This window comes from Sceloporus undulatus, chromosome 9 (assembly GCF_019175285.1).
Source record: "Sceloporus undulatus isolate JIND9_A2432 ecotype Alabama chromosome 9, SceUnd_v1.1, whole genome shotgun sequence".
Classification (NCBI taxonomy): domain Eukaryota; kingdom Metazoa; phylum Chordata; class Lepidosauria; order Squamata; family Phrynosomatidae; genus Sceloporus; species Sceloporus undulatus.
The window spans coordinates 34866630-34880244 of NC_056530.1; the positions used below are offsets into that span (position 1 = coordinate 34866630).

The 13615-nt window shown below is 45.3% G+C and overlaps 1 protein-coding gene across 1 annotated transcript; it reads right to left on the reverse strand.

The window, feature by feature from the left end:
* Positions 1-794: 794 nt before the first annotated feature.
* On the reverse strand, positions 795-10144 carry EFNA1 (ephrin A1). The gene is made up of 4 exons (XM_042440617.1): positions 6109-10144; positions 3890-3955; positions 3069-3119; positions 795-2519 (listed from the first exon to the last, which is right to left on the reverse strand). Exons 1-4 carry the CDS (start codon positions 6305-6307, stop codon positions 2404-2406), a joined length of 432 nt encoding a protein of 143 aa, XP_042296551.1. The 5' UTR covers positions 6308-10144; the 3' UTR covers positions 795-2403.
* Positions 10145-13615: the final 3471 nt, after the last annotated feature.

The following is a 13615-nucleotide window of genomic DNA, read 5'->3' on the forward strand; positions in this document are numbered from 1 at the left end:
CATTTTATCCTGGATTGAACTTATTAAAATTGTTTAATGTGTTTTTAGCTTGCTCAGACTATTTTGATCCTTTACTGTTAGTTTCGCTTGCCCTTTGCTCTCAGAGTCCAGTACTGTATATAGTGTAGAACATAAATATTTTACTGAACAACAACTTCTACTATGATTACTTTTCTTACTTTTTCCATGGGCTGATTACATTTGTTTGTTACTTTCTCATGTTACTTTCTGAAGAGAGCAATTATTATTTAATATTAACAGTAATGAGTAATTACTGTTACAGGGAGCTCATTATACCGGTAAGTTATGCAATGAACTGATTACTTCTTACAAGCAATTCCAACTTATGCTCCCCAGTCCCTATTTGTATAATACTTTTGTTAGCCTAACCACTGTGTGTAAGCTATTGAGCAATCTTGTAACATCACAAAAGATGGTGTAAGAAGCAGGCTGGGTTGGGGACTGGCTTGATTTTGAAAGTATGGTATTTTGCTATGGAATGAAGGCAGAGAGAGTCTGCCAACATGAAAATGAAGCTCTGTCCATTGATCTGGAGTGGCGCCTTGAAATGCTGGGAGCTGGGGAGTCTTCTTGGCCAGCCACCAAGCTCTCACCCAAACTACAAGGTATTGTCTTCTACCACTAGTCTCCACTCCACCCTCCTGGCTCCACCTTAATGTGATAAGCACCACTCCTCCCCTTATACCTCCACCTTACTGGTCACCACCAGAAAGCCTGTGCAGATCAGACATCCGATAAGACTCCTGTTGTGTGGTACAGATGCTACACAACAATTTCATTTTGAGTTATTTATTCTGTATAAAAATCCATCAGATAAAACATTTACAGAATATTATCCCCCTCCCAATATCAAAACACCCCTTTCCATTCATTAACACTCTCCTCCCTGTGATGTACCAGTAATATTATTGAGTGCCAGACAGTGCATGGCCAACTATTGTCCTCCTCAGGTGATGTTCCTTCACCCTGAAATTTTCAGTTCCCGAGGCACATGAAAGGCAGGTTAAGAAAATGCACATTCCCACATCCAGGGAAAGGCTGGATTAGGACAAGCAGATTGGGGAAAATACTGTATATACTCATGTATAAGTCTAGAAATTTAGGTAAAAAAGTTGACCCAAAAAAACCTGAGTTGACTTATCCATCAGCCAATGTAAGTACTGTATCTTAACACTTATGTAAAAGAAGGAGCCATCCCCTGGTGAAAAGCAAGAGTATAATATGTCCTGGAAGAACTGATCCCTTCTATCCTCTCATCCATCCAGCCTTAAGAGTAAACATAAAGAGTTATGTCTGCTGGAATTTTGTAAGTCTATTACATTGTTTTGCTATGCTTCATCCTTTAGATCCTTTGCTGTATGCCCCTAAGTTTTACCCTTGACATATCCATGGGTCATAGCAAAATCCATAATTTTGGCTCCAAAACTTGCCCTTGACTTATACATGAGGTTGACTTATAGTCGAGTATATACAGTAATTCAAAGGAGATTGCAGACCTGACTCTGGAGATTTCTGAATTGAACAAGTTTTCTGGTTGGAAGCCAGTCAGTCTTAGCTATCCACAGCTAAATGGATCCTCCATGCTCAGAGTCAGTCTATCTCTGAATAGCACATGTGTACAGTCTGCCTTCAGGACCTGTTTTTCTGGCTGCATGTGAAAAAAAAAAAGGGATGGAGTGTACTGGATCCAAAATGGAGTGAATGAATCTTGTGTGCTTCTGAGGTTTTGTTTGAAACAAACTAGTTCCCAGTTTGCTCTTCTAGGGTACAAAATGGAGTTCCTCTGTCTTTCAGCTGAAGTGGAGAAGAGGGGAAGTCATTAATGAATAAACAACATGGGGGCTCTCCCCAAATCCAGGCCCTGCCTTTTTATTGTCCGATAAATTATTCATACTGTACAGTCCAAGGTAGCTGCCAGTTCCAACATCACACTGTGTTTTGTGCCATTCTTAGAGTCTGTAAGTTCCACCAACATGGAAAAGTATGGCATGGCCTTCCAAGAATCTCTGGCCTGCAGGATGCTCAGTGCCACAGCCCCGTGTCTATCCAGCATGTAGCATTACTTGCAAAGAGACAAATAGATCTCTCTCCCCTCTAGTCCACACAGAGTTCATGTGCCCAACAAGACCAATATTTCCATGGTTCCAAAGTGCTCAGGGCCTCACCAGAGCCATACCCATCCATATTCTTCATGACTCAGGAGAGCAGCTGCCGGTGATTTGATTGCAGAAGTCAGCCAGCGAATACTGACTACTTTACAGCTTCTGAAAGAGGGGTTACGAGCAACTACTCGCACCCTTCACTCGGGGCTGTTGAGCTCTATCTTCTCCCCTCCACTCACGGTTCAGTCCTCATAGCTCAAACTGCGAGGTGGTCCCCCATTCAGGGTCCTGGGGGCATCAGCAGTGGTAACAGGAGGCCAACAAAAGTGAATGGGCTGCAGAGCCGGGGGGCTGAATTGTGCCCCACGCTGCGGAGCATTGGGGCATCAGGGTCATCTGAAAGCACACACAAAAAAGACATGAGCAGAGGACTTCATTAGCAGAGGAGGACATATGCGATTAATAAGTTTCCGACAGAACAGATCAAACCAGTCACACTGAACAGATCAAACCGGCTTGACTCAACCCACTGGCTTCCTTTCCTTAGTTAACTACAGTGTACTTTGAAAAGTGATGTTTTAAAAGTAAAGTGTTCTTGTTACTTGTTAGGAGGGAGCAGTGTTAAAAAGTTACATTTAAAAAACAAAACAAAAACTTCAGTTCTTCCACTGTTTTCATTAAAAAAAATACTTGGTATTTTTAAGGCATGGGCATAAAACTTCAAACGTCTCTCAAAAACACCTTGGAAAATGTCCTTGGAAAGTAAAGGGAGTGAGACTGTTACTTGTTCAATCTGCCCCCTCCATAAAGAGGTATTACTTCCAAAGTGTAATTTTCTGCCTTCCTCATTATGGGTTGTTCCAATGTGTGTCACACTATTTCCATGTTCTGCAAACCACACTCTCCACACACACATCCTTCCTAGATGCTCTCTTGTGGGCCTACCTGACTGAAGTTTCCCCTTCTGGGTGGGACTGTGATCGGCCAGCGTCCGAGCTAAAAGTAAACAGACACACAGTAAACAACCGAGCTAAAAGTAAACAGACACACAGTAAACACCAAAAACCCCAGAGCGCTCTAGACACTCAACCCCAATTGTGGACTCATTGCTCCCCAACCCAATCCAGATATCTGTTTGTGTGGCTTATTACCTCAGTTTAATAACCCCTACTTTATCCCCATCCAAATCTGCTACTACTGTGACGTTCTGCAACTCATCACAAACCACACTTTCCCCACCCCTGAACTAAAGGATTGATGATAATCCCTCCTGAGTTTAATATGCATATATGCTTCCCTCTCACCTCAACCCCAACATATGACTAATCTGTTTTTAAAATTAGATTTTTTAATTTGATTAACTGCAGTTAGCAGCCCTGAGTCGTATGTAAGCACCAGAAGGCCAGGGTATAAGTTATGTATGTATGTATTTATGTGTGTACAAATTAATACATCGAGGCAACGCATTTTGAAAGCTGCAATGAGCTGAATCTTATTATGACCTGCTGCCTCAGAGAGTGATGGAGTATCCTTCTTTGGATGTTTTTAATCAGAGGGTGAATGGCCATCTGCTAGGGGTGCTTCATTGTCCTAGTCAATGAAGCCCCAAAGCCCACCCCAACTGCACTGAGACATGCAAAGGCTCCTTTCCCCTAAGCAACACAGAGGTACTTCTCAGCATGCAATGCTAAAGGAGATCTTGCCTTTTCCCTGAGCCCAAAAAACAGGGGCTCTCTCTGTAGGCTGAGCATCACTAGAATACTCACCATTTTTCCCAGCCACCATCACCTTCAATTTGAGGCAGCTGTCCCCATGGCGATGGATTGGTTTTGCTAGGAAAGGGGAAAATAAAACCAAGAAAGGGATTTGGTTAGACTCATGAGAAAGGACAGACCAGCCAAGAGGGTTGTTGGGAGAGACCAGAAGCCTATTCACACCACACAATTACAGCACTGTGATTCCACCGTAACTGCCATGGCAACATCCTGAGGAATCCTAGGATTTGCAGCCTGTTGTTGTTGTATGCCTTCAAATCATTTCCTACTTACGGTGAACCAAAGCCAAACCTATCATGGGGTTTTCTTGCAAAATGTGTTCAGAGTGGGTTTTGCCTTCCACTAGAGCTGAGAGAGCATGACTTGCCCAAGCTCACCCAGTACGTTTCCACTGTGAGTGGGGATTTGAACCCTGGTCTCTAGAGTCACAGCCCTGTGCTCAAACCTGGCTCTGTTACGAAGGAGTATTTAAAATTCACAGCAGGAGACTTCTCATGCATCCCAAAATGACAAGATCCCATAGGATGCAGCCATGGCAGTTAAAGTGGAAATCATTCCGCTGCCACTGTGTAGTGTGAAAGGGCCCCAGGAAAGTCAAGGGGTGCTCCTCAGACTCTAGGCTCCTGAGATCTGAAAGTGCAAAATGGGAATTTTCAAAGAACTGATTTTTAATCATCACAGTTTTTAAAACTATGGCCCCATACAGACAGGCCAAAATAAAGCTGCTTTGTGCCACTTTGAAGGTATGCTGTTTAAATGATGCATGCCTCCTAAGAGTCCAGAAGCTGCACCAAAGCTGCACTCCAGGCCTTAGGACTGGATTGTGGCTTTGGCGTGGCTTCTGGACTCTTAGGATGCATGTATCATTTAAATAACATACCTCCAAAGTGGCTCAAAGCAGCTTTATTTTGGCTTGTCTTATGGGGCCTAAGAGACACAATTAATCTACAGAAGTGACTGTCTCAAGGTGCAGGAATAGCTGACAGCTGAGAAGGCTTAGAGAGAGGGACACCATGCCACCCAAAACACAGACAATTTTGTCTGATTTAATGAGGTAAGCAAGAGTTAGTCCTGGTTTAAACTTGGATGGGTGACCACCAAGGGAAGCTACAGACGTAGGCTGCCAGTGGCATCAATGTTAGGGTACCATGAATCTGCTCTATGTTTTTCTTTCATCCTGGGAGAAAGCCATAGTATGAATCCAATCAATCAATTCCAGGCTAGGAATTACTACTTAAGATGCTAGATCCAGATCCTAAAATGGAGAACCCCTTCAAAATCTGGAATAAAACCCAGAATGGACTCAGTGCTATGAAAATCTCCAGATGTCCTGTAGCATTAGGAAAAATCCTGCCTGAAACCCTGGACTAGATTGACGACCAGTCTAACTAACCATAAGGCGGCTTCCTATCTTCCTACGTTCATATTCCTTCTGAACTGAAAACAGAAACATTGGGAAAAGACATTATGGATTCCTACTGTAATGTTATCCTTGAACACATATAAGCAGGGTTTGTTATTAATATTTTTATATTATTGTTATCAGTATTGAACATAGACATATACAAGCCAGAAACAGGCTGGCAGTAGGATTTAAATTCAAGCCTCCTGCAGATTTTTGGGTAGCTTTCTCCTTGGTCTGCTTTTTTCCAAAACTCTAAAATCGATTTAAACCAAGGAATTGTGTTCCTGGCCAACCTTCTTCCAGTACTTCCCTGTGGCAAAGCGAAAATATCAATTTAAAAAGTGTCATTGGTCCAGGAGATTTTTTTGAGGCTGTGATTGGCCATTTAAAAGCCATCCTCGGGGGCCCTTTCACACTACACAATTACTGTATAGCATGATGATTCCCTTTAAATTCCCATGGTTCCATCCTGTGGAATCCTGGGATTTGTAGTTTAGGAGGGGCACTTAGAATTCCCAGCCAGAGAACTTTGGTGTTTCACTATACTACAAATTCCAGATTTCCATAGGTTGCATCTACGGCAGTTAAAATGGAATCAGTGTTGTAACTGTGTTGTGTGAACAGACCCTTTGTCACTCTTCAAGCCAACCACTGAGGGTTGGAAGATTATATCTGCAACTTTTGGGGAATGTTTTTTAGGAAATACTATTTTTGGCCTAAAAGAGACCTTTGGAACAAGATAGTACTGAGACACCACAAACCATGAAAGACCTAAAATGGTAGATTTCTTTCAGTTGAGACTTACAGATATAGTAATACTCATGACCCTCTCGAAACTCCTTGCCAAGGGTGAATGGTGTGAAGCGCTGGAATTTCTCTGAGAAGCGCTCAGGGCCATGCATGGCATCTGGTCGGTTGCATTCCCAACGGATCTGATCCTTTGAATGTGGCTTGCAGGTCTCATACTCCTCTCGCTCCACCAGGTATAAGGTGTAGCGCTCCATGGTGTGGACTGGGATGCTGCTGTCCTCATAGTGTGGGCAGATGATGTCCAAGTAGTCATTTAACCTCACCTCCACGGCATAACTGTCTCGCTGAAACCTAGATCAGACAGGAGAGATGCACTGTTAGCAGGGCATGGGAATGACCAAAAATCACCCCATTGTCCTGAAATCATTACATCCATTGTCCAAGTAATGTTCATTATTATTAATGGCCGGGATCTTGCAATACATTCATGACTACGTAAACATAGCTAAGAATGATCTAAGGAAACAACCCCTAAATTCCACCTTAAACTCCAGCAAGCTGCTCCATACCATGAAGATCTGTGGCATGGTCAAGTAAGGCACTTCAGAACGACATTGCCAACTTCCTCCCACCCACAAGCCATGGGGGCAAAGTGCCCTGGCTGCATCATCTTGAAGTGCCCCATTCATCCATGCCATAGACTACTAATGCATGGAGCAGCCTCCAGGGATTTAAGGTGGGATTTGGGGGGGAGGGCATTTATGGTCACAGCAACTGTGCCAAGATCATGAAAATCCAGTAGGGAACATTTATAGACCCATAACTCTAGGTTACGAATCTGTAACCGTGCAATGCAGGACACCAGCCCCTATTTACATCAACCATTACATTTTCATCCCACCTTTCCACTACAAAAAATCATGTCCCAGGTAGGAAACACATGGAATAGTTTAAAAATAAGTTGAGGTTGGATAGCTCTTGGGCAGTGGTTCCCAACCTGTGGGTCGGGACCCCTTTGGGGGTTAAACGGCCCTTTCACAGGGGTCGCCTAAGACCATCAAAAATACATATTTGTGTTTGAATGAAAATAATTTTATGGGTTGGAAGTCACCACAGCATGAGGAACTGTATTAAAGGGTCGTGGCATTAGGAAGGTTGAGAACCACTGCTCTTGGGGGTCTCTTTCAACTCAACCATGTTGGGCTCATCCAAATCAGACTGAAAACAGCTTAAAAACAAATTAGGCAGTTAGAGCATTATAATCCCCACCAGGCCAACAGCATTAAAGTCTATTGTGAAGTCAAGAGACATCAAGATGGCTTAAAAGAGCAGTTTGAAAGAATGAGTCTTTACAACTTTGCTCTCAGCAGTGGGAGGGGAAACTGATCACAACCGGGAGGGGAAGGCATGCCATCCGGTGTGGGAATTGTGTGGACCCCCAAATGTTTTTGGACTGCAAGTTCCAACAGGCCTAACCAGCACTGTCAATGGTGAGGAGTGCTGGGAGATGCAGTCTGACAGCATCTGGAGAACTGCACTTTTTCCAGGTCTGTGCAATCAGGTATGGTAACATTATCTCCCTCTCACAGGTAGAAAAACTGAGGCCAAAACCTTGGAGGCCACTTGTTCATCTCACAGCAAAATGGGACATTTGGACCAAGAACATCTATGGCCAGTCTCTTAGTCATTATTCAACACGATCTCTACAGCTCGGGAAAGAGGAGAGAGATCTGCACTATGGACCAACACAACTTCAGGCCAATAATTACAAAAAAAATATCCTCTTAAATACCACCGGACTAGCTTTTGAGCAAATTAATCCAGAAAGGCCTAAACCCTATTACTTGTTCCAACAAGAGTAGACCTACTGAAACAATGGCACTTAGGTATTTCTTTATTTATTGATTCAGTGGGTCTATTCTTGATGGGACTAATAATGGGATTTAGGCCCTATGTGGCTGTGAAAGCTGGACTGGACAAATGCTGATAGGAAGAAAAACAACTCATTCGAAATGTGGCACTGGAGGACCACTAAAAAGATAAATGACTGAGTCTTAAAACAAATCAAGCCTGAACTTTCCCCCTAAAAGCCAAAATGACTAAATAAAGGTACTTTGGACATATCATGAGATGACATGACTCACTGGAAAACACGATAATGCTCAGTAAAGTGTGCAGCAGTAAGAAAAGAGGAAGACCACATTATACATGGACTTGAGCCAATAAAGGAAGCCCCTGTCCTGGGTTTGCAAATAGAGGGCTGTGGGTGACTGGATGTTCTCGGATGTCATAGGGTTGCCCTGCCAACTTCATGGCAAATGACAACAAGCCTGTGTTATATATCCGTATAGAGCGTAAGCCACAGGAGGCCTATGTTGGCTCTCCTTGTCCTTCCCAGCACAGACTTCCCACCCCTCATCACTCCTGCTTGTCATGAATTGTGCACACTCGGCCACAAACCTTCTCTGTGGGGTAGCCATTTTCCACCTCCCAGATCAGGTTCCTGAGTGGCTTTCATTCCCAGCACTGAGACAGAGAGTACTTATTAAAGATTTAGCCAAGCCAGCTGGGAAACAGCCTCCTCCCTGAGCCAGGGGAGGTTTGGGAATGAGGATTCCCAACATAAACCGGTTTGGCCACCCGTGGGAGGCTGGCAAGTCCCTGGCAAGAGGCTGCAAACCTTCTTCGTCTTATTCCATCTTATTGCAGCCTCAGCAGCAAAGATATCAGCACTCCAGGTGGTGTTTGTGTATGCCTGTGCATGGGGAGGGGGGGCTTTCTCTTGGCTCCAGGCAATGTACCACCCAGGATCCTCACCCCTCCACCATCAAAGGTCATACTCCCACAGCAGAGAACTCATATGCACCTGGTCCAGCTTAAAAGCAACAGAATCTGCTCAAAGGCAACTACGGCTAAAGGCGAGTGTTTCAGACAGGCCCAACTTTCAAGGCTCCCTCCTGTTCATATCTGGGGGGACACAATGGCAAAACTCCAGGAACCAGTCAGGGAAAACGGTGCACCAAGGCTGCAAGGCAATGACAACAGCTCCCATGTTGGGTGGGTGGGGGGGGCAGCAGTGAATGGATCCATTTTGGGTTTTAGTCCACACTTTAAAAGAGGTAGCCCATTGTGTTGCATTGCTTCCGGAGGCAGGGCTCAGCAACTTGCAAATCTGGCCTTAAATCCAGAGATTCTTGGCCCACTGATATAGGAATCACTAACCAGCACCGAAGCAGCTTTCAAAGCTTGCTTCAAATAAGGGCAGCACAGTGGAGAGAAGGGCACCCCACACTGCCCCATAAGGTTGCTGTTGTGTACATTCAAGTTGTTTCTGACTTATGGTAACCCTAAGGCTACTCTGTCATGGGGAGTTTCTGGAGCTGAGAGTGTGTGACTCACCCAAGGTCACCCAGTGGGTTTCCATGGCCAAGTGGAGAATTGAGTCCTGGTCTCCAGTCGTAGTCCAGCACTCAAACTACTACACCATGCTGGTTCTCTCCCATATCGACTCTACTTTTTAAAAAACATCTGAACCATTGTCTCCCAACAAAGCTGTTATCTGGGAGGATGACTGGGGTGGGAGAAACCAGGTTGATGAAGCAACATTGAATCCACAAAAGCAGATGTCAAGGCAGTCTGATCTTACACCTCCCCCCACCCCCCAAAGTATTTGTATTTTGATTACATTGGGAAATGACTATACAGCACCTGGCTCCAAACCAGCATTCTCCAGATGCATTTGGACTACAGCATCTAGCATCCACCAGCAGAAAGGACACAAACAAAACAAAAACAAACAGCTTCATTTATATACCGCTTCATACTGAACAGTGTCTAAGCGGTTTACAACTGAAGTTGGCTCAGAATGATGGCAGCTTTTACCCAAGCACACCTGGTGGATGGCTGTGCCAGTTTGGAGAAGGCTGCTGTACCAAAGATTGGTCACGTTTTTCTTTTGGACTACAACTCCCATTCTGTCAGTGTGGGAAAAGCTGTTGTATCAGGTCTTAGCTTTCTGTTTTGGACTTCAGCACTGCCAGTAACTTTTCCACGTTTTGCCCTTTTTGCTTTCATCCAACAGGTCCTTCTTATATGCCTTATCCTTCAATCTGTGGACGGTTTTGCTCTGGTTGCCAAGAAGATCTGTCTTCTACTTTCTCAGTGTTTTAAATCTGGGCAGGAGGGAACTGGAAGGTTGGCTCCAGCAAGAAAAGAGGTGATTTTTTTTCCCAACAACATTAAAAAAACAAAACCCTCAACAACATGTTTGTAAAAGAAAAGAGAGAGATTTCCTGCCCTGCGTGGCCCTGGCGCCTTCCCTTGGCTACTGGCCAGAGGCTGGCGGGAAGGAAGAGGCCCTGCGGCCAGTAGGAAAGCTGACCCTGGGAAAGGAAGGACCGGCTGGCTAGCTGTGGCTTCTCTCTCCTCTAGCGTTTGTTGGCTGTGGTCCTGCCAAGTTCTGCCACCTAATGCCCATGTTGCTTGTGATCTTTGCTCCCTTGGCAGTGCCAACCTTCTGCCCAGATTTAAAACACTGAGAAAGTAGAAGATAGATCTTATTTGGAAATAGAGCTTGGAAAAGTTACTTTACAGAATGCAACACTCAGCATCCCCCAGCCTCACAGCCAGGGCCTTTCCCAAGGTCCAGAGAGAGACACACACACAGAGAGAGTTTGGAAACTGGCACTGCCTAGTGCCCTTTCTAACCCCAAATATCTGCAGATCACCTCATGACAGCCTTATGCCTTACTTTCATCCCTTTTCAGTACCAAGGTTCAGTGAGGAAGATCTGGTTACAAGGGAACCTCTGAGCAGGCACAGAGTACAATTCACCCTCAGTGCTTGGCAACCAGAGCAAAACCTTAGATTGAAGGATAAGGCATATAAGAAGGGCCTGTTGGATGAAAGCAAAAAGGGCAAAACGTGGAAAAGTTACTTTTTCAGACTACAGCTTCTAGAATCTTCCCAAAATATGCAGGAGGCGGGAAATGTGGGATTCATAGCCAAAACAGATAAACTTTCTAAGCTCTGTCAGAAGCCCCATCTCAATCCAGCATCTGTGCTTCCCAGAGAGACCAGATGTATGCATTTGGGAAGAGCTTAAGTTGACCACCATGGTCAGCTTAGGCTCTTCCTCTGCATTCAACTCTGCAGGATATTTGGAGGTATACAGCTCTTGAATATGGAGGCTCCATCTGGAAACAGCTCCTCCATGCTATTTATCCTACCCCACAGGGACGTAGCCAGGATTTTAGGAAGAAGGGGTCCAGACAAAGTGCCACCATTATAATGGGACTTGGGTGCGGCGGCGCAGCGGCATGCACCATTCATTATTCTAATGGAAGGGGGGGTCCGGACCCCAAGGACCCCCCTTGGCTACGTCCCTGCACCCCATCAAGCAACTAATATTTGGAGGCATACTACCCCTAAATATGGAGGCTCCATTCCTACAGAGGAAAAAGAGACTTCCTGGATCAGATCGGGGATTTACTTAAACTAGCATCTGATTCCCCACAACGGCCAACAAGATGGTGTTGAGGAAGATGCCACTTAAGCCAAAGAAGTTGCACCCCTCCCTCAGTGCTTTCCCTCCAACAACTGGCATTCAAATCTACATTGCCTCTAAACATGGAGGCTCTGATATTTTTCAACTTGTGCTGATAAGCTGGCCTTCACGTTAGGAAACTGATGGCCCTTCAGATGTCCTGGGACTGAGCACAGAGCTGACCAGAGGCCAGAGGGATGGGGAAATGGGCACGTCCCAAGTGGGTGGGCGGTGGGGGTGGGCATGAGGAGGCCACCTGGAAAGGGTGGGTCAGAGTTCTCGGCCTTGAGGTTTCCACAACAGGACACAGCTGCCAGAGGCTCCTCTAACACAACTAAACGAACAAAGAGGACGGAGATCCCACCCCCTCATTCCCCTGCCCCACACCTTGCCTTACAGCTAAAACACAATCGCCTAATGAGGTTAACCCTTCCTTCCCCCGTTGGATTCAAGACCCAAGCACAACTGCCAAGGGATTTTTGTAAACACGCCATATAGACCTTAGCTTGGCACTCTGACTCCGGTTTCACTCCACTGTTAAAAGTCTGTCCTGGTACATGATCACAATTCGGGCAGGAAGTCCAGTCTTTAAGGTGCCACAAGATTCTTTGGCCTGTTCTGCTTTTCAACAACTGAACAACTGTTCTGAACATTCAACAGAAAGAACCAGTTGAATTTCAGCCTGCCCCATAGATGTTTTAAAACCCTTTAAACAGACATCACAGTTGCACCTCAAAATGCTTTATGTGACTTGACTGTGATGATTTGGATACTCCTCACTTACAAGAAAGTTATTTTTTGGACTTTGGTGCCCAGAATCCTCCAACCAATGGCTATGGTACCTGGGGGATTCTGGGAATTACCATCTCTAAAAGGAACTTTTCCAAGCTTTTACTTGCCTCTGCCTCATTGTCGTTCTAGAGGCAAAAAAGACCCTAAACCTGCCTAGAATGTTTCACTACAATCACTAGCAATACAGGCTGGGATGATGGGAGCTGTAGTACAATAGAGCAGAAGGTTGCTGAATGTGAGAAGCAGTAGGTTCCCTTGAACTAAACAGCAGAAGAACTGTCAATTAAAATAAAAGCCAGCCATGTCTTCCTGATACAAAACAGAAGCCTGTTGTTTCCCACAAAGACAGATCAGTAAGCTCCTTGGGGCAGGGAACCTGTCCTTTTCTTTGCTTTGAGTGCATTGCTGACATTGCACAACACTTTTAAAAACAGAACACCTGCTTTTCTGGCTGGCTGCAAACAAGACATGTAAGTCACAGAGGTGCCATTGCCTCCTAAGCTATGCCAGCAATGCCCACATTAGCAGAGAAGAGAGGGCCATTGGCAGGAGATGGGTTGCCTTTGTTTGCTGGCATTGCCCACTCTTCCCAGAAAGGCTACCACTTCCTGGTTCACACTTTGGGCACACACTGGAGGCAGAGGGCCAAGCTAAAACCTATGGTGTGTTTACAAAAATCCCAGCTTTGGCTACCCCTCCGCTATGGAGACAAGAAAGGAATATAAAGTCCTGACCCTCTCAAGAAGTTTTGCTGCCTGGGGTTAAATAGTTGATGGCACATTTAACAGAAACAGGCCCCTGTGGATGTTGCGGCTAAAACTGCACTATGTCAGGGTGCACCAGGCAATGTCTGAGGTCTGCCAGGTCCAAAGTCCTTCTTGGTCCTGGAGTGCTGTTGCATTTGCGGCAACAGATCAAGATAGTCCCATTCCCCCCTACCCCGGCACATCCATGGACAGAAGCTAATTTGGAGGGGGATACCACAGGCTATGCACTCCAAGCTTTCTCCTGCTGTCTGAAGCAACTGCTTCACTGTGCCTCATGCCAAAAGGCTGGCCCTGCCCTCTCCTTTCCTCCGAATAAACAAACTTGCCTCTCCAGAGAAACAATAGCGCTCCTACTTGTGGCACGTCTTTTCTGGCTATCAGCCCTGAAAATACCTGCCAAGAAGAGAGTGGTAGAACATGGAGGAAACTGGCTGTTCTGGGTGAACCTCGAACCAGAG